The sequence below is a fragment of the Cynocephalus volans genome, chromosome 3 (genome assembly GCF_027409185.1).
Source record: "Cynocephalus volans isolate mCynVol1 chromosome 3, mCynVol1.pri, whole genome shotgun sequence".
Taxonomy (NCBI): domain Eukaryota; kingdom Metazoa; phylum Chordata; class Mammalia; order Dermoptera; family Cynocephalidae; genus Cynocephalus; species Cynocephalus volans.
The window spans coordinates 147,087,166-147,110,562 of record NC_084462.1 but is presented as its reverse complement, the minus strand read 5'-3'; the positions used below and the strand labels follow the sequence as shown (position 1 = coordinate 147,110,562).

Sequence of the window (23,397 nt, the reverse complement as noted above, 5' to 3'; positions counted from 1 at the left end):
GGGAGGTTTCTGTGGCCTGATGTGGGGCTTAGCACAGAACCTGGGACCTATAAAACACTCAGTACCAGGTCTATCATTAATACTATTACTGAGAAATTTATCTGGGAAAACACAAAATGTTTTTCTAGACACAAGAATCCTTCATTCTTAAACTTGTACTGAGTAAAATAAAGGAAGGTGTCACAATCTGAAGGAGAACTGGTCAGACAGTTCTTTTTATTTATTTTATTTTATTTTATTTTTGCTTTAAATGGTCAGTATCCTACCCATAAGGAACAGTTCTCAGAGGTAATTACCGAAGAACAGTGAGGGCTTATTGTAGAAAAATGAAAGGAGGTTCGGTGACTGCTCAAAATCACAAAGCTATTTAACTTGCCAATCTGTTCTCAACCTCAGAGTTCTCCTGTGTCCCAGTTAAGCATCCAGTTCAAGGCACTGCACTGCCTAACCCTAAATCTGCCTCGAGAAATGTTGGCATTAGAAGTAAGCCACTTCACATCTCAGGACTGCGTTCGGCCAAACTGACAGAACTGTACACTAAAAAGGGTAAATTTTACTTTATGTAAATTATTCCTCAATTAAAAGAGAGCCAAAGCAAAATATTGCCACATATATGATCTCCTTTTATCCTCATATCTTCATTGTGTAGGTCAAGTTCTCTCCTTCGCTCTGTGGGAGGACAAAGTTTGTGGAGGGTCGTGGAACTCTAGTGAAATAGGGTCCCCTGGCCCCTTACTGGAGCCATTTCAATTCTGATTTGGTGAAGAGCTCCAAGATTTTAGCTCCTGTGGTCACTTCTCTCTCCATCTTTGCTTTCCCGTGAATGTCTAATGTTTTAAGTCATTGGTTTAAATAACAGCAATAACAGATGCATTAATTTGTTAATTACAAGTTTGGTATAGGTGTCTGAATCCACAAGGATTCAGAGAGCCTTTTTCCTTCCAAGGTCCCTTAGCTTTGCCTCAGCGAGGAGACCAAGAACACCTATTTGGATGAACCAAGTACCCCAGGGCATATTTCTCCAAAACAGAAGGAAGTTGGGGTTTGTAGGCAAAACATTCTTGCTATGGTAAGCGAGAAGTCGTTCAAAGCTGAGCAATCGGTCAGGCTTCTAAGCAGTCACTTCTGACAAAGATTGTTTTCCAGACTGGCCAGTTAGCTCAATCGGTTAGAGCATGGTGTCCAGGATTCAATCCCACCAAAACAAATAAATAAAATCCGGGGAAATGCCAGCAGATATTATTGGGTAGTATTCCAGTAGTGAGGAAGATCCAGCCCACAGCCTGTCTGTTTGTTTTTAAGGATTCTTTGCTTTGCTAAACTGCAGTCAGGCTTCTGAATCTACTCCTAGGCCCATCTGTGCACTTCCTTGTAAAATCCAGTTTTAACAAAGAACTTTGGGGCTGGCCCTGTGGCTCACTCGAGGCCACAGGTTCGGATCCTATATAGGGATGGCCGGTGCGCTCACTGGCTGAGCGTGGTCCAGACGACACTGAGCCAAGGGTTGCGATCCCCTTACCGGTCAAAAAAAAAAAAAGAACTTTTCTAAGTCAATTTAGCAAGAATCCCCCATCTTCCAATATCTGATCAGGTTCCTCATCCTCTACCATCCCCCAGGTGAGGTCTGATCACCTTGGCCTGTGTGTAGCAAGAATCTCGTTAGGTCAGCTTAGCCAGAATCTTCTTTATCCTCAATGTTTTCTCTTAATAATTTTCCATCCACTGACCCCGACTGTGCTTTGCTGTAAATTTCCACTTGCCCATGCTGGATTCTGAGTTGAGCCCAATCTCTCTCCCTCATTGCAAGACCCCATTGCAGTGGACCCTCTACCTATCATGATGGTCCTGAGTAAAGTCTTCCTTATCCTGCTTTAACAAGTATCATTGAATAATTTTTTTCCTTAACAGTTCCAAACTGTCTCTTGGACTACATTTTGCCTTTTGAAGAGCATCAGAATGGAGACCCTGATCAAATTATTATCTTAAATAAAAATTGTAGTCCCATTCAACCTCAAACATCTCCATTAAAGATCTGTGATTTTGTTTTTTGTAAGTTGGGCTTTGACTACATGATGGGACATATTATAATGAGTAACATTACTCCATTATATTAAATTTTCTCCTATATCTTATAAAATTTATTGTGTATTACTAATAGTAGCCACAGTGATCAATGGAACAACTTCCATCAGCAAACTTTCAATGTGTATTAGGAAACCAACCCTGATGTTAACAAAACATCCTCTGCTGGCTTTTTCTCACAAATGCTATGAACAAATGCCTTTTGTTTTCTGACAAAGAATCCAAATTAATTCAAGGACTTCAAGTAAGGTACAGGCTAAACACAGATTGGCCCTTGACATGAATCTCATCCTCTCCATCATGACCCCTAAGTCCTCAGGATTGTTGAAACACATTTTGAGAATAATTCAAAGCTGGACATTATTAGCAGGGATTATTAGCCCTACCAAGCACACTGTGTGGAGTGAGACCTAAACAAATAGTTTCTTCATCTTCCATGAACTCCAGGACATTTAAGTCAGGAAGGAAAGCTCAAGTGTGATGGACAAACGGAGGGCTTCAAGGAAAGTCTGAATGAGAAAGCTATCAACACACAAATGACAGTGAACATGAACAACTGATGCCCCAGGATCTCTAGCAAGCAGCCAGGTAGAGGAGGAGTCAGCAAATCGGGCAGTGAGATGGGAGCAAGACTACTGAGCACAAAACCTTGTGTACCTGAATAAAGCCACCCCAAGATATAGAGGGCCTGTCCTTGAGGAGCTCATAGTCAATTTAGTGGGGGAGAGAGACATGTGAACAGGGAGTCATAAAACAGAACAGTAAGTGCTATAAGAAGGAAATAGCAGGTGCTATGGGAACAGTAGATGGGCACCTAATCCAGCCTTTGGGGAATCCAGGAGGACTTCCTGGAGAAGGTGATGGGCAAACCCCAAAGGATGAGAAGAAAGTGGAGGTCAGTGGGAGGAGGTAACACTCCCGGGGGAGATAACACTCAGGACAGAGGGAACAGCATGTGAAAATTCCTGGAGGCAAAAGAAAACATGGTCCTTCAGGCGGAAAGGCAGGATATTTTGCATGGCTAGAGTGCGGAGGATGAGGGAGCAGGTGCTGAAAGATGAGGCTAGCAAAGGAGCCAGATCACCAAGGCCCTTACATGCCAGACTATGGAGTCTAGGCTTATCCTGAGGTCATTGGGAAGGATTTAAATGTTTAATCAAGGGAGTGAAGATACTTCATTCCTGATAGAAAACCTTGCTGCAGAGGGGTGGAGAACAGCAAGAGAAGGGCAAGCCTAGAGGCAGGGATACTCATCAGGAGGCCATTGGCCAGGTGAGAGATGAATGAGCCCAGAATCAGGCAGGATCTGCAGTGGGAGCTAAGCACATGAAAGGCCTGGAACATACCAGACTTGCTGATTGACTAGATGAGGGACTGATGAGTAAGGGAGGGATGTTAGGGTTTAAGATGGCCAATAAATAACCTTCAGGTCTCTCACACTGAATCTGGAACTAATTCAGAGATATAAATCAGACAGATGGAGACAAAAATAGTAGCTTCATCACTGATAAGGTTAAATTGGAGAAGGAGTTGTGGCCTCCCTGATATTCCTTGAATTAACCTTACCCACCTAGTCATAGCAAAGCAGGGCCACCACAGGTCTCCCCAGGGACAAACGCCATACAGAAGAGAAGAGTAGAAGTAGATCCTTACAGCTCAGGGAGCAAGGGCTGAGCCACAGGCAACCAGTTTCTCCTTCAAGCTCACTAAGCTGATGACTCTGTCACTCACCCTCCAAGGGGAAATAAAGGAGGGGGCAGAGATGCCAGAAGTATTCTTCTCATAATTTTCCCTTTCTGAAGAGTGGATTGGAAGTTACCTGCCTTCTCTGAAAATGCAAGAGAAGAGAAAAGGGCTTCTCACTGTGCTTTGAGATAAATTCCTTCTAGATCCAATTGTTCTAGGTCCCAGGCCTAAGCTCCTGTGAGAGGGCCCTCTCCACACAGCCCTTATCCTTCCCAGTTCTAGTCACCACTCTGTCCCCTCTTCCCTACAGACTTAAGGTGGGAAAGATTCCCACTAGTACTGTACAATCCCTTGTAGTTTCTTTATATCCTACCTACATATTTGTAAACAACCTCTTCGTTCGAAACTCCTCAAATGATTCTAATTTGAGTGTGCCAGCTGGTTCCTGCAGGAACCCTGATGATTACACCTCCTATCCCAAATAAGGAGAAAGCAAGCACTACCGACATGGAAAAGGACGTGACTGCCTTAAAGATTATGGGTTGAGAAGTTTGCTGCTTAGGAAAGATACTGGGCTTATTGAGATAGTGGCTGTCTTTTAATAGCTCTACTGTTTTGGCAAGGATAACGCTGCTCACTTTCAAAAGAAAAGAAAAAGAGAAATCATTGGAAACCTCACTTCTCAAAGACAAATGCTATTAACATTTTTGCCGAACACCCTTCTGCACATACATACTCATACAGATATGTTCAGTTTTATATGAATGGCTCATACTCCAAATGCTATATCAAAATCTAGCTTTTCTCACTCATTCATAAGCCTTGAGTTTTGAGTTGTCTGTGGAAAAATTGACGTAGATGTGTCCAGAAATAAATTGCAAACAACAATCTAGAGTTAAAGAGAGAGATACAATCTTGGGTCACTATTGGAGAGATGGTCATCAAAGCCTTAGGAGGTGGAGGAGCCCACCAGGCAGGAAGTGGAAGGAGAATAGGGGAAAGCCAACCACAGAGCCCCTGGAACTCAAACAGTGAGGGGCAATGGGAACCAGAGAAGGCACAAAGAAGGATAGCCAGGGAGGTAGGAGGAAAGCACAAGAGTTCTTGGCCTTCAGGAAAGAGAAGTGATCACATTTCCTTTAGTTTTCCTTTTCAGTGCTTTTCTGATGTAAATAAGACTCTAGGATCCTAAGAATTCATTTTCATATCTACACGCTTGAGTGTCCAGTATAGAAGGTCACCATCAGGTCAGATAAGATAAGAGCTTTGGATTTAGCAATAAAGAGGTAGCTGGTGGCCTGGAGATGAGTGATTCTAGCCAAGTGGTAGGAAGGATGCCCAACTGTAAAAGAGCTGAAGAGAAATGGAGGCAGTCTACCTGCCTGCCCCACTCTGCTGCTCCCTCCCTCCCCCAGCAGAGCTTCTTGAACTCTAACGTGCATGTGAATTACCTGGGCATATTGTCATAATGCAGATCTGATTTAGTAGGTCTAGGGTGGGGCCTGAGGTTTGGCATTTCTAGCAAGCGTCCTGGTGATGTGTTTACCACTGGACCACAGTTGAAGTAGCAGCAAGCTGACAAGATACAGTCTTGATAAGCTCATGTAGGGATTTACCAGACACCCAAGCGTGTAGAGATGAAAATGAATTCTTAGGATCCTAGATTATTTACATCAGAAAAACTAAAAAGGAAAACTGAAGGAAATTTCTGTTTTCCTATGCCTAGTTCTTTTCTGCATATGTGCCTTGCTCATGAAACTCCTTCCATTTGGGTCATTTAAAAGTGTTTCTTAAATCTCAAACTTATGAGAATTTTCTAATTATCTTTTTGTTAACATTTCTACTTTAATTGCATTAGGTCCAAGAACATGCTCTCTAAGATCACAGTCCTTTGAAACTTGTTGAGACTCGCTTTATGGCTTAGAACATGGTTGATTTTTGTAAATGTTCCATGAGTGCTTGGAAATAACATACTCTACAATTGTTGGTTGCAGTGTTTTATGTTTATTAGGTCAAATTTATTGACCAGTTGACAGGTTTTCATATTCTATCAATTACTAAAAAGAAAAGAGATGTGCTAAAATCTTCAGTCTCTCTACCTGGAAAGCCTTTCCTCCTCATCTCACTCTACTTGCTCAGGCCTCCATCCAACAACTAGGGATTCGTGGTGAGCAAACTCTGACCTGGTCCCTGCAGATACAGTCTTTGCCCTGATGCAGCAGACAGCCTAAGAAGACTTCCCCAATCACCAACACCTCCCCACTCCCACCTCAAACCTAGCACCCTTTCTCCCTCCTCTGAGCTCTCACAGCTTTCATTGTCTGTACAACCAACTTTGCACTCACATAGTCTGTCTTCATGGCAATTATTTGTGTTCATACCTAACTCCTTGGTCAGGTTTTAGATTCGACGTACGCAAAAATGATCTTATTTTTCTTTCATAACAGCTTTATTGAAATATAATTGCTGACATACCATAAAATTCAGTCTTTTCAAGTGTACAATTCAGTGGAAGACTATCTTATTTATCTTGGCATCCTCTATAGCAGTGGTTCTCAGTCTTGGGTGCACATTGAAATTGCCTGAAGAGCTTTAAACAATACTGCTGCCAGGTTCTCACCCCCAGAGGTTCTGACTTAATTGGTTTGGGGTGTGGCCTGGGCATCAAAATTTTTTAAAGCCCCCAGGGTGATTTTTAACCTGTAGCCAGGATTGCCCTATAGTGCTTTGCACATAGCAGGCACCCAGTGATTGTTTATTGTAATAAACAATTAGCGCTAACTTCTAGTATCCAGTTAGTTAACTCACCCAAGAGCTACCGTCTTTGTCTCCTTTATAGACCATCATCTCTTATCACATAATGGTCTGCTTATGTGTGTCTCCAACTTAGTGTGACAGGAACACTAGGAGGCAAAAACATTTAGAAAAGACAAGCTCTCTTGCAAAGATGTGCAGACTTCGGTAGGCCTGAATCACTAAATAAGAAATGCAACAGATATTTAAAGAAAAAAAATTACCACACTTGTATTTGTCTCTTCAGCATGGATCATATGCTCACATGGGGATATATGTCACAAAGGTTGTGGGTGACATATCCCCAAATTTCTACATTCAAAAGTCGGGGATAAAATGGTTTTTATTTGGAAATCAGTAATTCATGGGAAAAGCTCTATTTCATTCATTTTGGAGACCAGTATAAGAGAGTAGTCTGCTTACTTTGTTTATCTCAGGATGGAATGTGTCTTTGTTACAATTTTGTTTTTCCTTCCTATGGGACTTGATGCACACTCTTAAAATGGTGGCAGGGCACTCATGTTGTTTCCACACCTGTCACCTGCGTGAAGGCAGGGACTGTCCAGGTCTCGTGTATTATGGCATCCCCGTGCTGGCACTTAGGTGTTCAATAAATATTTGTGGAATAGACGTGATTACACCTCATGCCACAGTATATAAGTATGATTTTAACTGAGTAGGGGGCTGCACAAGTTTCCCGCTTTCGTCATTCTTGCAATTCTTAGTTATTTAGATACTCTGAACTGGGTGGGGCAGTCCCTAAACTGCCTGGGCTACGCCAAACTCAGAAGGGGCTTTTACACGCACGTACGCGATTGTGGAGGGTCGGGGCTCTGTGAGTGTAAGAGGCTCGCGTGAGCAGCTGAGCAGCAGGGATGCTCAGTCCCGGACTAAATGAACACAAGGTTCTCCGGCTGGGAGCGGTCCCACAGCGAGGCGGGTGATCCTGAACGTCCCGTAACGCCATTTAACACCTGCTATTGACACCTCCCTATAGCCGGATCCCGAGGGTCCGCCTGGGCATCCCGAGCCGCGCCCCCTAGTCCGCCACAGCAGAATTCACTCCCAGACGACTTACGCCCCGGTACGCAAAGAGGGGAGACGCCGGCGTCAAGAAGACAAACTAAAACCAGTCACCGAAGAGAGGCAGTGTTATTTAGGCAGCCGGTTACGCCCCCAGAGCCTCCGCCCCGTCCCCTGGGCCCGGCGCCCAGAGCTCAGAAGGTGCCGGGTTCCAGGAGCCCCAGCTCCGTCCACGTGTCCTGTCTTCCCAGCAGCCTCCTGTGCTGCCTCAGGAGGAAAACCTCCTGACAACTCGCGGTCTGCGGACTACGGCTCCCAGCAGGCACCGCACCGCTTCTCTCTCCGCCCCCTCCTGGGACACGCAGGCGCCCTGGGCTCCGTCAACAAGCCGGGCTGGCGTCGACTGGCCGCAGTTCCTTATGGGATTGTAGTTCCGCTGGTCCTACCTGGGCCGTCAGTCAAAGGAACGAGAACTACAAGTCTCGGTGGCCTCAGCGCGATGAGCCCCGTCACGTGGCAGGGGGCCGACCGGGCGTGCGTGCCGCCGTTGATCCGGTGCTGCAGTGAGGAGGTGGTTCTCGCCCGTGGTGTGTGTGTGTGTGTGTGAGTGAGTGAGAGAGTGAGTGAGTGAGTGTGTGTGGGGGGGGACTCGGCTTGTTGTTGTCGGTGACTTCCCCCTCCCCTCCACCCCTCCCCCTCCCCGCCGCCGCTGCAGTGGCCGCTCCCTGGGCCGTAGGAAATGAGCGACAACGATGACATCGAGGTGGAGAGCGACGTGAGTCCTGGGGCTTCTTCCTTCCCGTGCGGGTTGTCAGACGGGGACAGCGGCCGGGGCTCTCAGCGGGGCGACGGCGGGAGGGGGTCGGGCTGCCGCCGCCTCCGTCTCCTTTACCCCGGGCCCGGGATCGCCTCCGTCGCGCTCCCGGCTTGCTCGCCCCTGGGCTCCCGGCCGAAGCGGCCTCCTGGGACTGGAGGTGGAGAGAAGACACGCGGCATCTGGGAGCCCCCGCCTCCACCCGAACCCTCTCAGGATCCGGGGGACAGGGATGGGGTGCGTCCAGGATCCCATTGTCCGGATCCTGGGGAAGGGGACGGCGCTCAGGACGTGCCCCTTCGGTCCTCGGTCTTCTCCTCCTGTGACCCGCGGATCCTGGGGGGTGAGGGAGCGCCGAGAGAGGTTGGGAGCACCCAGATGCCTATGCTGGGTCTGAGGGAGGAGACGCTGCTCGGGATCCCCTCTGGCCCGGGTCGGATCCCGGAAGGAGGGGCGGCGCTCCGGACTCCCCCCTGGTCAGCCTCCGGATCCCGCTGGGGGGGCGGGGGCGTGGGGTCGGGTGGGGAGGGCAGGGGGAGGGAGGGGTGTTGGGCTGACTCCCCACCCGCCGCTTCCTCCGCCGCCGGCATTTTCTTTCTTATTATTGAATGCGAAGTGTAAAAATAACTTCTATATTTTCTATTTTTTTTTTCTCTCTCTTATTCCAGGAAGAGCAACCGAGGTTTCAATCTGCGGTACGTCTCCTACTCTCCATTTCATTTTCATTTCCGTTCAGTTTTAGTCCTTTTTGGGGTCAGAGAGAAAAATTGATCGTTCTGTTACTTTTAATATTGTAGTAAACTCTCCTGTTAACTGCTAAGGTGAGGTGGGGCCTTGTTCTGGGGTTCTTGGGAGGGGGTGTGTTGCAAATCCTATATTTCTAGATTCTCAGGTGATAAGTTCCAGTGACTGTAGGTGAGTGAGAAAAGCTGTATGCAAAGAAATGAATTGCTCTGTAGTTTTCAGATGGGGGATCCAGCTGCCACTATATAAGTGGAAAATAAGAAATATAGCATTCTGAAATAAACGGTAGTATTATTGCAGGGCGAAGTGGTCAGAAGATTTACTTAGGAACAACCAGGTTTTAAACCATATCTGCATAGTTGTGTGAAGCCGAAGCCACATGCAATAATCGCCTTTAACCAAAAGTCCTGTGACTGCTGTAGATCCATGGAATCTAGCACAGCATGATATTCTAATGCAAAAACTGGAAATGTTAGGGAGTCAAAGGTTAAATCATGAAAATGTCACAGGCAGCTTATTGTGGCATCACTCTTTATATTTGAATTGAAGGAGAGGTGTAAAGAAAATAAAAAATTGTTGAAGAAAAGTGGCATTGCAAAGACAGCTTTGCTGAAAGGTGATGGATGGGACTATATAACGTTATCAGTAATTTTTTAGGGTTTTTGATATTAATGTTCTCAGTAGATGGTTCTGTGGATTTAGATAGAAACTAATCTCATGTCTTTGGAGTCTGAGACAATAATGTGGGTGTTCCTGGACAGATTAGAGAAAGGAAAAAAGAATAGACACAAAATAAATCAGAATCAGAGAGAAGAGAAATAAGTATCAGAGTGTCTAATATTTGACAGTTCGGAACAGTAAGAAGTGTACAGAATGCGGGTAGAAAATTCAAATGCCTGTGGAGACCAGGCAGTGATATAGTCAAGAATAAAGTAGAGAGAAGAGGTGAAGACTGGGGTACTAGAGAGCGTATGCCTCTTGTAAAAAGACAGCCACTGCTCAACTCCAGTGGATGGTTATGAGAGGGTGAGGTTCAGTGTTACCCGATATACCTATTTTCTAAGAAAGATTAGAGGTGTTTTTCTGATTTTTAAAATGATGTGTGGAACAGCTGTTAGGGGGTTCATTAGAGTTTGCAGGATGCCACTCTGATACCTCTGGTATAAGAATTTAATAACCACAGGATAAAAGCAAGCCCTCTTAGTTGTACCTGCTCTTCATTAGAGCAATCAAAGATTGTTCAGGTTGTCCAAGAAAATAGGCATTAAGAAAAATTTTATTTAGAAAGCTGATATTTCCATAAGATCCAAGGATGGAGTTGTTCAAGGTTCTTAAAAATTGTCCCTGGGTAATGATCATTAAAAATAATGTTTTGTTTTTATTTCTCTTTGAAGTATTGTCACATACTTACATTACACATATATTTGAAAATTGAATTTCTTCTTTTCCAGTTGCCATTATTCTTAGTAATGTAGACTTGGAGTTTCATCCTTGGGGCCCAGTCTAATATTTAAAACATCTTTTTTTCTCCAAGTTTCCAGTTGTAAAATCTACCCCAGGACTTGATAAGAGTGGGAGGGTAAGGATTGGTTAGGCTTCCTTTGCAGAATCATCCTTTGAATTGGAATTATGTTGGCTCCCTAGTGAGAGAAAAGTTTTCTATGTGAAATTTTGGTTCACAGTTCTTGAAAGCTTTCTGCATTTCAAAATGTTTATCGACATGTCGATATAAACTCACTTACTAAATTATTAAATGTTTCCATTCTCCTAGAATTCTAATCCCATTGTTTTTTCTAGATGTTTTTAGTTTTCTGTTAAGGTGCTTTTGATTTTGGCGGGTAGGCAAGGGAGTTAGGTTTGACCCTTTGTTTTTTGTTTTGTTTCATTTTGACCCTTTGTTTTTAATTTGGCACATCTACTTGTTGAGACCTTTCTATAGTATCTGGCACAAGATAATCACAACAGCATGGAGAGAAAAAGATGTGTTATAGACAGATTTTATAGCATATCAAACAACTATTGTGCGTGTGTAGTGTAAAAAAGATTACATCTCTTCCCTCTGAATGCATCTGTTTGCTTGCTGAGATTTAGTATAGATAATATATTTTTTAAAATTTGGAGCTATTCTTAAGTTTTGTCTTACGAAAAACTTGCAGAAAAAGGTGTGAGCTGTGAACAACCATATATTTAGGACTACAGAAAAACTTTTAAAAAGTTATTTGGAAAAGGTTCTGTGGGTCCTTATATAACAAGAGACATTCATTCATGTTTTATATTGTCACTGCAGTGTCTAGGCCTTACTGCATGAGAAATATAGGATGCTCAGCAAGAACAGAGTTAGGAAGTGAGGCTAACTGTAACAGAAAGTGAAACTGATTTGACGAATATTTTTTCTGTTGCCTCAGTACAGATGGAAAACAGCCTGTCTAGTGACCAATAAGCTTTGTTAAAGTAACCCCAAACAACCTTATTACTAAATTCAATATATCACAGAATTCTACTAATGTTATCTTATTTTTATTATTTTTTGGAGTGAAAAGCTTGCATTTTAAAGATAAGTTTCTGGGACAGATATATTTTATGTAAGGGGTTTCTTTTGTTTTATTTTTGTTTGGGAAATTTCTTTGGGAATGAGTGAAAGTATTTGAAAAATGTAGGATTCGTGTGTTGGTCAGGAGACCTAAGGGCTTTTCCAACATATTTTTCTTCCTGGCAGCTGAATGTGTTGCAGTTACAATATACCTGTTAGGGGTTGAAAAATAGATTTTTGCAGTTCCACTTCTGGACCAGATCAGTTGCATGGCAAAAGTGCTGCACAATGCATGTACTTTGTCTTTGCTTAGAATGTCAATAGTGTCAATAGTGATATCAGAAATGCCTGGTTTAGTTCCTGGATATGCCTGTTTACTAGAGTAAAAGATATTCTTACATTTAAAAGAATCTTTTCTCAAAATGCCAGTAATGGTGAAACAGTTGATCAAGGAATCCAGCATGGTTTTCAATTAAAATTTCCTGACCCAGGCATTCTTCCTCTTAAATGGCTATTGTTTAATGCCTTGTTTGGATAATAGTATTCCCAATTTCTTTTAGATACCAACTGATAGGAAAAGCCTTGAAAATAAATGTATTAATGGATGATGTTGGAAATGTGTGCCCGACATTCGGCTTCAGTCATGGGAGAGGTGCTGGGAAGTTGAAATTAATGTCTTGTTAGGGACCTTAGTGAGTTTATCTCATCCTAGCTGCCCATTATTTCATGTTGCAATTTTCATGTTGATTAAAGTAAATATTTTAAGTTGCTTAGAAACTCAGTTTTATTTTTCTATCTGGTTCTTATCTATCAGAAGTAATAAATGGATCCTTTCTGATGAGAATTTGGGGCCTGTGTATTTTCAGTGTCCTTGGTGTTTAATAAGAATTAGTTGATAGTAATCATACAAAACACTACCTTCCCTTTAAGATACAATGTTTAAATTTCTTAAAGGCAGTAAATGTTTAGTGGGCAACTCTAAGTCCCTATATGCAGAGAATTTCTATATTGGAATTGAGAAGATTCCTTATATAGATGGGTTTAGATGTCAGGTAGATTTGCAAGAAGTGGCATTGTTCTGGAGAACCCTGTGCATCCTTGAATAAGGAAGCATTTATTTCCCCATACTATTTGCCTAGACTTTGCAGGAAATAACGCTGCTGTCTGATGTAATGCCTTGAACAAAGATTCATTCTCTGTGCAATAAGTTGAAAGGAAATCATTTTAAAAGATTTCCCTCAATTTTGGCAGCTGGCCGGTATTGTGAGATTTCCTTCGATTTTGAAAAAACCTCCTTAGCTTGGATGACCTCCTGCCAGTTTAGCAACTTCTTAGCTAACAAGATAATGTTTGCCTTCAACATTTACCAACACTTAAGATACACATGCTTGTTAGTGTCAGAGATGGACAAATCACAGGTGAAGATTTTTATTCTGGCTGCCAGTGTGGAAAGTTTGGTAGAAATAAAACTGAGAGGCTGAATAAAAACCTTGGCAGAGATGTCAAAGCTGGAAGTGATTTGTTGCTGTAGTTCCCGTTGAGCATCTGTGGGCCACTCTTTGGTATCACATAGCCCCTTAGTATTTCTATTAGTCTGGGATCCCCTGAAGGAAGGGTTTTCTAGCAGAAACCACAAACCCAGTGTACTGGAAGAATGGGCAGAGTCCAGCCACTGCTCCCATAGGGTTTGTAGGGGAGATAATAGGGGGCTTCCTGTAGAGCCCAAGAATACTTCTGCTGTCTCCTAGAATAGTGCCTAATTAATTCCACAGATGTGCTTTCAGTACCACCAGTTTTCATTATCAAACATCTTTCTCAGTACAGGTGAGAGAAGGTTGGCTCATCTGAGTTGAGTTTTATTTGTTCAAGACCCGATTGTTTGCCACCCCCTCACCCCTTTCCTCTAAGCCAGTTTTGAGTTTGTGGGAGGATCTCAGATGCCTAACACTGGAAGTCTTCCCCCAGTTTTCCTTTCTCAACTCTGAAATCATGGCCCTTTCAAAAAGAGTTGCCAGCAAATGAAGACAGTTAACGAGGCAGTCAGTGATAAGCCTGCCAATTGGCCTTTCGTGGTGGGGGGTAAGGGACAGTTTTATCAGGCTGGACGAGTCTGTGGCTTGGAAATGTTTCCTAGAGAGAATTCTCAGCCTGTGTAAAGGTCTTCCAGTTTTTCATGTACTCTTTGAAGCCACTGGTGAAACCATTTAATTCAGTTGCCTGGAATTGGGCATGTTCTGCATGTTTTTAACTAGCTCTTTCAAGTGAGGATTGGGGAAGAGAAAAATATATCCTTGCCATGGTCTTTGAGAGCTTTAAAATGGACTCTGGTTAGATGTAGCAGCTCAGAGATGGACATGGCAGCAGGGATTGATCTAAGATTCCACTCTTCTGCTAGTTAAATTAGGCCTGGAATCACCACAGAAATTCCATCCACTACTTTGAGAACAACAGTCCCCAGCCCAGGCTTTCTACCAGGCAGTGGACTGCTGCCTTTCCTTGCTGAGCCAACTTCTCAAACTTGGCTGGCTCCCCAGATGAGAAGCCAAGATTTCTGCTGATGGTCCACAGCCAAGTTCACTTACAATCCTCTAACCGAAAGACTTGTCCATTTGAGTCCTTTCAGGGCTCAGTGAATGGGAGGGGGGTAGTGCATTGTGGGGATGGTTTTGCTGTTAGAATATACTTAGCTCCACCCCTCTAGTGCAGGCGCATGTGAAACCAAGTCCAATTTGATTCTAGCTGTTTGAGATTTGCAGGTCTCTCCCACAAAGAAAACAATTAGAATTTTATTTGTATCAACAAGAGGAGTTGTGGGTAACTCTGGTGTCACTACTTCTGTGCACAAATCTTAAGCTGAGAGGAGGCCCACGAATCAGGGTGATTTCATAGAGAGGAGTATCTTGGGCTGCTGCTGGAGATAAAAGCTGAGGGGTTAATTTGCATGTAAAAAACTATCATAGGGAGTATATAGCAAACACAGGAGAGGCAGATACTGCCAAATGATGTCCCTCAGCCTTCTAAGCTCCTTGTGTATACGAGAGGTCTTCAGAAAGTTCATGAAAATATTTGTATTATCTTTTAATTCTGTTTTTCCGTGAACTTTTAGAAGTACCCTTGTCCCAGCTCAACTTACCATTGTATAGATGACTACATAGAACAGGATGTTAGAAAAGTACTACATACTACATACTTAAAAGTACTACATACTTTAATTCCTTCAAGCTATTTCATACTGCTATTAGAAGACACCTACAGTTTTCTTGCTCAAGAAAATTGTATGATACAGAGTACCTGCCTCAGATTATCTGGTACTCCAAGTTTAATTGTTGTCTCCTCAGTTTCCCCATAACATTCCGTATGTCCCTGTAGTTCTGTAAATATTCATTTTACAGTGAGTCAGACTTAACAAGATTAGGATAGCTTTAGAAGTGTTCCAAGTGTCTGCCCCCAAAACGAGTGATATGCTGTGAAAAACCATGGCCATGATGGGAGCTGCGTGTCTGGTTCAACAGAGCTGTTGGTGAGGTGATGTGCTTGAGACACCAGGAAGTAACTGAAATGATCACAGCTCCCCTCAGCCTCCTCTTCCTCTGTAATGAGTCAGACTTCTAGGATTAGATAGCATGAAAATTTCAAATCTTTTTATTCCCACAACTCTTTATAGTAGATTTTTGTCTGTACATCTCATCTAGTACAATGATTTATTTGAGGCAGCATCATTCTTGTACTAAGCCACATTATTTACTCTTGTTTCATTTTTTAAATTTCTAGTACTCTGTCTGGGTGTATTAAAGCTGCCTGAACTTCCCATATACAGACTTGTTCTTTAGGTTGTTCAGTGCAACCTTGTGTATTAAAGGTAAATCCCCAGAATATATTTTCCATAATTCCCAGAGTGTAGGTGTGATGAAGTTCTTGCTTTGGGTTAAGCATTTGTGTTCCAATTGGAGGGTCCCTAGATGGGGACCTGCTGACAGTCTCTTGCAGTGCTCTCCAGCATTGTATCTTCTGCCTGAGGCCAGTGCGGTGTTGCCCTTCCTATTTGTTGGCAATCTTCGTCCCTCTCCAACTGATTGCTCTTCTTTGTGATTTCAAGCAGGACAGGGTAAAGACTTCAGTTCTGATATTTAGGTACTGCCAAATTAGCCTGACCTGACACAGGTGCCTGAGGAAATTTATTCTGAGCATGTGGGTGTCAGAAGGTCTGCCATCAAAGAACTGCCTTTCTGGCACAGCCTTTGTGAAGAGAAGCCCTTGGCAGGGTAGCACCTTGGATCTACTTTAAAAAACAGGAACTCAAAATGCAGTTAGCATTTCTATCAGATTTGTTGTAATGATTTCAGATTCATGCATCTGGGTTTTTTAGAGGTTTTAGTTTATATTATATGATTTAGTGAGAAGGTCTCAAATTAGTGCATTTTAGCAGGCTGGAGACCAGACCAGAGATGCACGGTGATGGGTTTCACATAGAAAGGAGCACTGCATCAGTAACTTAATTCCTCCCCTGGGCACCCACCCTGGGGAATCTCTTACAGTGGGGGTGATCACATCTTATGAAGGGGCCCACTGGAGCTTTCCCTGGTTACCTCCCAACCATGGACTGGAGGCTATTCTGTCACATAAGTAAGTTGGAGGGGAGGGCATTGATGTTGCAGGAGAGTCACACTTTGTCCCCATGAATAACTTTTATTTTACCTATGCATGAGCTGGATGCATCGAGCTACTTTGGATGTTCCTGTCGCAAGCCTTGCTCACCCCTTTCTCCCCCTTTAGCAGAACCTAATTCTGGAGACTCCTAACTGCCCACCTCGACAAATCCTTCCCAGTCCACTCGCCAGGGACAGCGCTGACAGCATATACTTCCAGGCTGTACCCCACCCACCTTGTACCAATGAAAAGGGTGATGTTCCTCATGTGCTCTTTCTCCCATTCTTCTAGGCTGACAAACGGGCTCATCATAATGCACTGGAACGAAAACGTAGGGACCACATCAAAGACAGCTTTCACAGTTTGCGGGACTCAGTCCCATCACTCCAAGGAGAGAAGGTGAGTTTATTGAGAAAGTTCATTGGCCACCCCTAACTTGGAATTTGTTGTGGGTTTAGCAGGGCACCTACCTGTCTGGAAAGAAAGGTAGTCAGGGATATTCAGGTGGCATGGTTCCCTAATTTTTTGATTCTTTGGAGGATCATCACACACCTTACCTGCTCTAGTTTATATTTGCAAAATATGTCAGATGTCATGGAGCTTTTCGTAAGATATCGGTATAAGTCATCTTTCAAAATTAGTATTATTTCATAATAAATTACTTACTCAAGAAATTATTATCACTATTCACTATCGTATAGAGCAGCCCATAGTTAACTTGGGATAACACTATAGATTCCTGAGGTCAGTGATTCCCTAGACCTGCATGAGAATTTCTTTTATATGGTTCAAAGTTAGTACTTACTATAAATGAACACTTCCAGGAATGCCTGTGAACCAGCCTAGGCACCAATGATTTTCCAACCCCAATGGCTGTTATTTCCAAGCTGTGCAAAGAGCATTTTAAACTTTGGGACAAAAGACTTGAGTAAAGAGACATGTCCATATGAAATAGAAGAAAAAATAACCACTCTTCTGCACCTCCCTTCTCCTCTCCCCCACCGCCCCTCGGCACACACACACTGGTGGCCTTCCAGAAACTAGGGTTTTCTGTACAGGGGTATGCATCAGCTGTTTCTATAGTTGAAAAACAAATTTAGAAGCTTTGAGTAAAAGCCAATGGGTTAGGGTCACTCCTTAGAATTTGGAGAAAGCATCTGTTTGCACAGTTAGTTCCATCCTTGACACAGTGTAACTGGCTGCTCTTTGCAGCAGTTCAGTGGAATAAGTGGCAAACTGGGAAAAGGACCTATGTTTTTTTGGTAGAGTGATCTAGTGTTTAAAGCAGCAGCTATTTTGTTAAGAAAAGTCTTTGCTCTGAGGTATGTTTTGAATGGCTTTCCTGATTTCTGTGGTGAGAGTCGTGGGTTTGCTTGGTTATCCAAGATCAAATTTGGAGCCATTATGATTTCACTTTGTTTATATTGTCACTCTGGTAAGTCGTGTGCTTTATGCTTTATATAAGGTGTGGCTTTCCATGTGGCTGAAGCATGGGGTAGGTATGACCTTTATGAAAAACACAAAACAGGTCATCTGAATACCTGGTATTGCAAAACCAGAATTTGCCATGAGTTAAGCCTACTTAGTGTGGACTTGGTTTAATGGCCTTTGAACCAAGGTACTTACCTGGAATAACAACATTCCTGGGCATAACACTATTCAAGTACCACAGGAAATCTTTATGACTAGAGAGAGACTCACTTTTAGTTAAAGTATGCATGTGCAACAGATTATCTCTTGTGCTTGTCTGAACTTTTGCTTATTCCAACACCGTGGTAGCAATTAAAATTGCTTTGGTGAACAACATGGACAAGAGCTGCCTTCTCCTAAGTCTCACACCTAACCAGGAGTGGTGCTGAGGCAGTGTTTCTCAAGGGGTGGGCTTTGGACAACCCACGTTAGAATCACTACTGAATTAGTCTTCTTGGAGACAGGCCTGGGAATCTGTATTTATAACAAGCAGTAAGGTGATTCTTAGGCACTCGTAAGTTTGAGAACACTTTGAGAGAGGTGGATCATGGGATAACAACTATACCTTTTCCCTGTGCAGCCTCTGTTACTCTGCCATAGCATACTTCCCTAAGTCCTCATAATCACGTTATCCTAAATCCTGTTGTTGCCTTTCTTTCTTCAAGGAAGTTGAAGGTTTGAATTTGGTAGCCTTATAAATAGTTTGTCGTTTTTCATGGCCTAATTATTTATTCACTCACTGCATTTAATAAATATTTACTGAGAGTCTACTACATGCTAGGCACTGTACTAGATACTGGGAGTACAGCAGTGAATAAAGAAAGAAAACAGGTGTAAACAGACTCTCTTATTCTGATGAGGAAATGATGGAAAATGAAGTAATAATTAAAATTATATGTGTATACTATGTCCGATTAGTACTTTGGGGAAAAAAAATTAAACGGGGAAGGAAGAGTGGCAGTTTTAATTAGGGCAGACAGAAGTCTTACTGGCAAGGTGATATTTGACCAAAGATCATCTGTTTGGTGATGAGCATTCCAGGCAGAGGGAAGGCATGTGTAACAGCCTGAGGCAGGAACCTGGGAGCATTCCTAGGCCAGGTAAGGAAACGAAGAGGCCAGAGTGGCTGGAGTGGAACTAGTGAAGGGATTGTGGCAGGAGATGCCATCAGAGAAGTAGTGGGACTGGGAGAGGAGTGGTCGAGGGGAGCCACATTTTATGGAGCCAGTCAACAAAGCCCCAATTTGAAGATTTATTAGGTACCATTCTAATCTCAGAATCTTTCTGTTCTGTGTTAACAATCCAAATATGTCACACCAAGAGTGAATGAAGGAAATGGCTGTTAGCTCTAGTTGAACCCAACCCTTTCCCATCTAGAGTGTGATCTTCATTCTCTTTGTCTGCCCACACTGTTTCACAGAGGCAGTGAGTCTAACAGAATACTTTGGTCTCTCAGACTTCTGAGTTCACACTAATTGTTGCAATTTTTTTAAATGTGGTATTTAAACCAAAGGAAGTGGGCTCGTTCTTGATATGGATTGCAGTAATTAAAGTTGTGACATTATGTAAATAACCATGAAATGATGATTTTACTGTGTGAGTTTTGCAGAGCTTAGATCAGATTCTTGAAGAGAAAGCCTTTGATGTGAGTCTCTTCATGTTCTAGTCTTCTGTGATTTGAGCATCTTTATGTTCCAGGTGACTTCTCACTTAGCATTTGGATTATCTGTTGTACATGTCCCCTAAGCCTTTTGTTTTTTAAAGAGAAACCAATATTGATTGAATTAGATCCTAATCAGGAATAGGGAATACTCGTGTAAAAAAAAAGTAGCTTTGAATGTGAGACCCAAACTCCATTTATCCTTTGTTTCTTGTGTTTCAATAAACATAAAGAATAGTCACCTTTTGCTTAAGTAAAAAAATCAGTAATAACTAACTACTGCAATGTAAAATTAAATTTGCACAGCAGTTCTATGTGGTATTATACTGTTATTGGACAATTACTGCTGCTGTTGTTCCTGCCAACATTACAGTCAGAGATGAGGAAACAGTCTCAAGATCATGATCCCGGTATGTAGCAGAACAAGGACAAGAACTCAGGACTGCCAGTTGACAGGTTCCATCTTTCTACCACACGATAGGGGTAAAAAATTTAAGGATATTTTAAAGAAATCTTGCATAAATACTTACATCTTGTCATTGTCTTGAGAGCTTCCCCTGGATTAAGCCATTAATCTTGGCAGATTAATAGGTGATATTGAGGCTACTATGAAAATACTCTTCTCTGAGGTATGTAGGTAACACTGAAGCACAAGGTTGAGGATCATTTAAAATCTGGAATTCTGAGTCCACATAGCTGCTCGGACCCCAAGAAAATAGACCATTACAGTAGGTAGTCCATTTGGATTTTGCCATAGGTCCCAGGGTTAGCATGCTAGTGGACCCTTGAATTCTGTTGTTTGAGTCTTTTGTGTCCCTTATAGTTTTTCAGCTGAACACGCAGCCCACTGGGAAAGATGATCAGCCAGTCACCCAGAGTAATGGAGTGAGGGCAAGCTCAACTGTGGACCCATTTTTTTATAGGGTGATGTTACTTTTCTTGAACAGAAATTATTCTTTGTTTTAAGGGTCCTTAGTTGGGTACTGGGGAGTGTTACTCAATGGTGTTCTGGCACTGAGTTCACCGTGGTTATGTGGGGACAAGACCTGGTGGCCAGCCCATCCATTTGCCTTTACATGGGAGTATAATTCTGCCCTCCACCCTGTAAGTTAGCCGCAGTACCTGAGTCAGAATGGTTATATCCAGTCACACTGTCTCTTATCATTGTTGGAAATAGAAGGTTATTTTCATCATTACCATGGTTTGTGTAGTAATTTCTCATCTTTTAGGTCTCTTCCTAAATGCCTGTTTATCATACATATTGCTCTCAGGCAACTGCTCTGGATTTCTCCTTTTTGGATAGAGCTATGTTGAAAAGAGAGAATGAGTATAACCTCAAATGAAAATAAAGACAGGGTTTCTTCTAGTCAACATTAAGTTCAGAAATTCTTGATTTTGGTGTGAGAATATGAGGGCACTGCCTCTAACTGCTCATATCACAGACTCTGGCTCATGTTAGGTTCTGAGTACATAGTTGTAGAATGAGAGAATCAGAGGGCTTGATCTGCTCTTTAAAGAAAACAGCAACAGCCAACATTGTGTGCTCACCTGTATAATTGAGACCCTGTGAGTGCTTTAGAGGTTTAAAAGGCATAATAGATGGTGTCTATTCTTGAGGGTTTTGCTTTCTTGTTGTGAAAGAGGATTACACCTAACAACCAACAATGTAAGATAACATGCTGAGCATCAAATAAGAGGTTTAGAACACTGAGCCAATCTCGGTTCATTTCCATTAGAGTCTGGTTTCTTTAACAGGTAGATGTCGAAACCAAAGGGTTTCCTGTGGCAGGGAATGTGATGATTCTTAAGGTCAAACGCTGTCATAGTTCTTATCCCAGTGTAGAGTCACATATATTTGTGTGATTATTTAGTGACTGTCTGCCTGCACTACACTATGGTAAGTACCATGAAGGCAGGGAAAATATCTCCTTTTGATTGTGTTTCTTTCCTCAGTGCCTGGCACATAGAAGGGATCACAGTGAGTATTTAACTGAAGGCAGGAAGCCCCCTGTCTACCCTGGCCATGTTGTTCTGGGAGATGGCTCATCCTGTGGACACTTTTAAGGCAGGCAGTTCATTCAGTAATACTGTGTCTACATCATATTTGGGCTGCTGGAGGGATTGTCTTTTAAATGAAATGTAAACCACAGCCCAATCCATTTCACTTCATTACTCATTAAGGTTATTACCTGGCCAGACTCCAACTTGGGCAATTATCTTCTTAAATTTTCTGCATCTTAAATTCTTGCCCATAGTTGCCCACATCTCCCTCAAGCTCCAGGCTCAGCAACTGTAAATGTGTTTGTTTAATTTCTTTTAAACTGTATTTGTCCTGCCGAAAGTCTCCAAGGGCTTTTCATTGCCCAATTAGGTAAGGGCTGGCTTTCCGTGTTCCCTAAATTAGGTACCCAACTTGTCCACCTGCTTTTTCACCTTTTGGTTAATGTGGAGGAGTGTATACCCTCCTCCGTTTGCCCAGCAGTGTCATTCCTGGCTTATTTGAGTCCTTTCTGTTTCTCAGGGTCCACCTCCAGCCTTACTTCCCTGATGATATCTGGCTTTCACATTGAAGAGCCCCACTCAAAAGGGCTCCCCAGGGTCCATGCACTATTTCCTGCCTGTGTGCCATCTCTGCCAGTCTCCACCTCCCGCTTTGAAGGCCCATATCAAACACTGCCCTGCCCCAGTTCCCCATGGAAGCTCTCTCTCCCTGTAACCCCAGTGGCCCTTTGTGAGGCTTCTCCTGTGTCTTCCTTATTTCTCTGATGGTCTTATCACCTAACTAGGGTATGTTCCTTGAGGGCAGAAACCTTGTTAATCATTCTGAGATGCTGTGCATTGCAGAATGGGGGAGGTCTCCCATGAAGAGGACTAAAGAGCTGGGGGACTCTCACCTGACATTGTCTGCATCTTGAGATTCAGAAGGATAGAGATTGATTACTAGCCCTTCCCTTTAGCATTTATTTTTCTTTTTTTCCTCTAACAAAATGGTGAAAACTTTAGAAAAATGGAAGAAGAAATGTAAGTCCCCTTCTTCTAATACAACTACAACCTTCCCTTTATTCTAAGATTCTATGACAAGCACTGCCCATTAGAAATTTTTGTTTATTTAATTTTTTTAAGAGTTACAACTTATTTTATTTTCAGAAGCTATTTGAATAAACTTTTAGTAAGAAAAACAGATATTAATAATTGTTACATTTTTACCCCAGTTTCCTCAGAGATCAGGGTTTTTCTCATTTTTTAATTTGTTTTTTCTTATTTGACACATGATATTTGTATTTACAATGGTACTTCAGAAAGTTCATGGAAAGTTTCGTATTGTCTTTTAATTCTATCTTTCCACAAACTTTTAGAGGTACCCTTGTATTTATGGGGTATAATGTGATATTTGAGTACATGTATACAGTGTACAATGATCATATCAGGGTAATTAGTGTATCCATCACCTCAACATTTGTCATTTCTTTGTGTTGGGAGCATTCAACATCCTCTCTGCTCTGCTAGCTGTTTGAAATTATATAAGAAATTGTTGTTAACAGTAGTCTCCCTTCAGTCTGTAGACCACTAGATATTATTCTTATCTAGCTACAATTTTGTATCCATTGACCACCCTCTTGCTATCTCCACCTCTCCCCTCACCAGTCTATAATAACCACTGTTCTACTGTGCTTCTATGAGATCAACTTTTTTAGTTTCCACATTTGAGTGAGAACATGCAGTATTTCTCTTTCTATGTCTGGCTTATTTTACTTAACATAATTTTCTCCAAGCTAATTCATTTTGCTGCAGATGGCAGGATTTCATTCATTTTTATGGCTGAGTAGTGTTACATTGTGTATATATACCACATTTTCCTTATCCACTCATCCACAGATGGACATTTAGATTGGTTGCATATCTTGGCTGTTGTGAATAGAGTTGCAGTAAACATGGGAGTGAAGGTAT

The 23,397-nt window shown here is 42.4% G+C and overlaps 1 protein-coding gene across 8 annotated transcripts in view; it reads left to right on the top strand.

Moving 5' to 3' along the window:
* Positions 1-8,160: 8,160 nt before the first annotated feature.
* Positions 8,161-23,397, top strand: part of MAX (MYC associated factor X) — a 99,699-nt gene continuing 84,462 nt past the window's right edge. For 6 of the 8 annotated variants that reach the window (XR_010022873.1, XR_010022870.1, XR_010022871.1 and 3 more), the window contains exons 1-3: positions 8,161-8,359; positions 9,067-9,093; positions 16,611-16,718. Coding sequence is in view for 4 of the 8 variants with exons in the window: in XM_063088531.1 (XP_062944601.1) it covers positions 8,324-8,359; positions 9,067-9,093; positions 16,611-16,718 (171 nt within the window). In the remaining 4 variants the exon portion in view is untranslated. The remainder of the gene's footprint in view (positions 8,360-9,066; positions 9,094-16,610; positions 16,719-23,397) is intronic. The other 2 variants (XM_063088532.1, XM_063088530.1) reach the window with 1 other exon arrangement.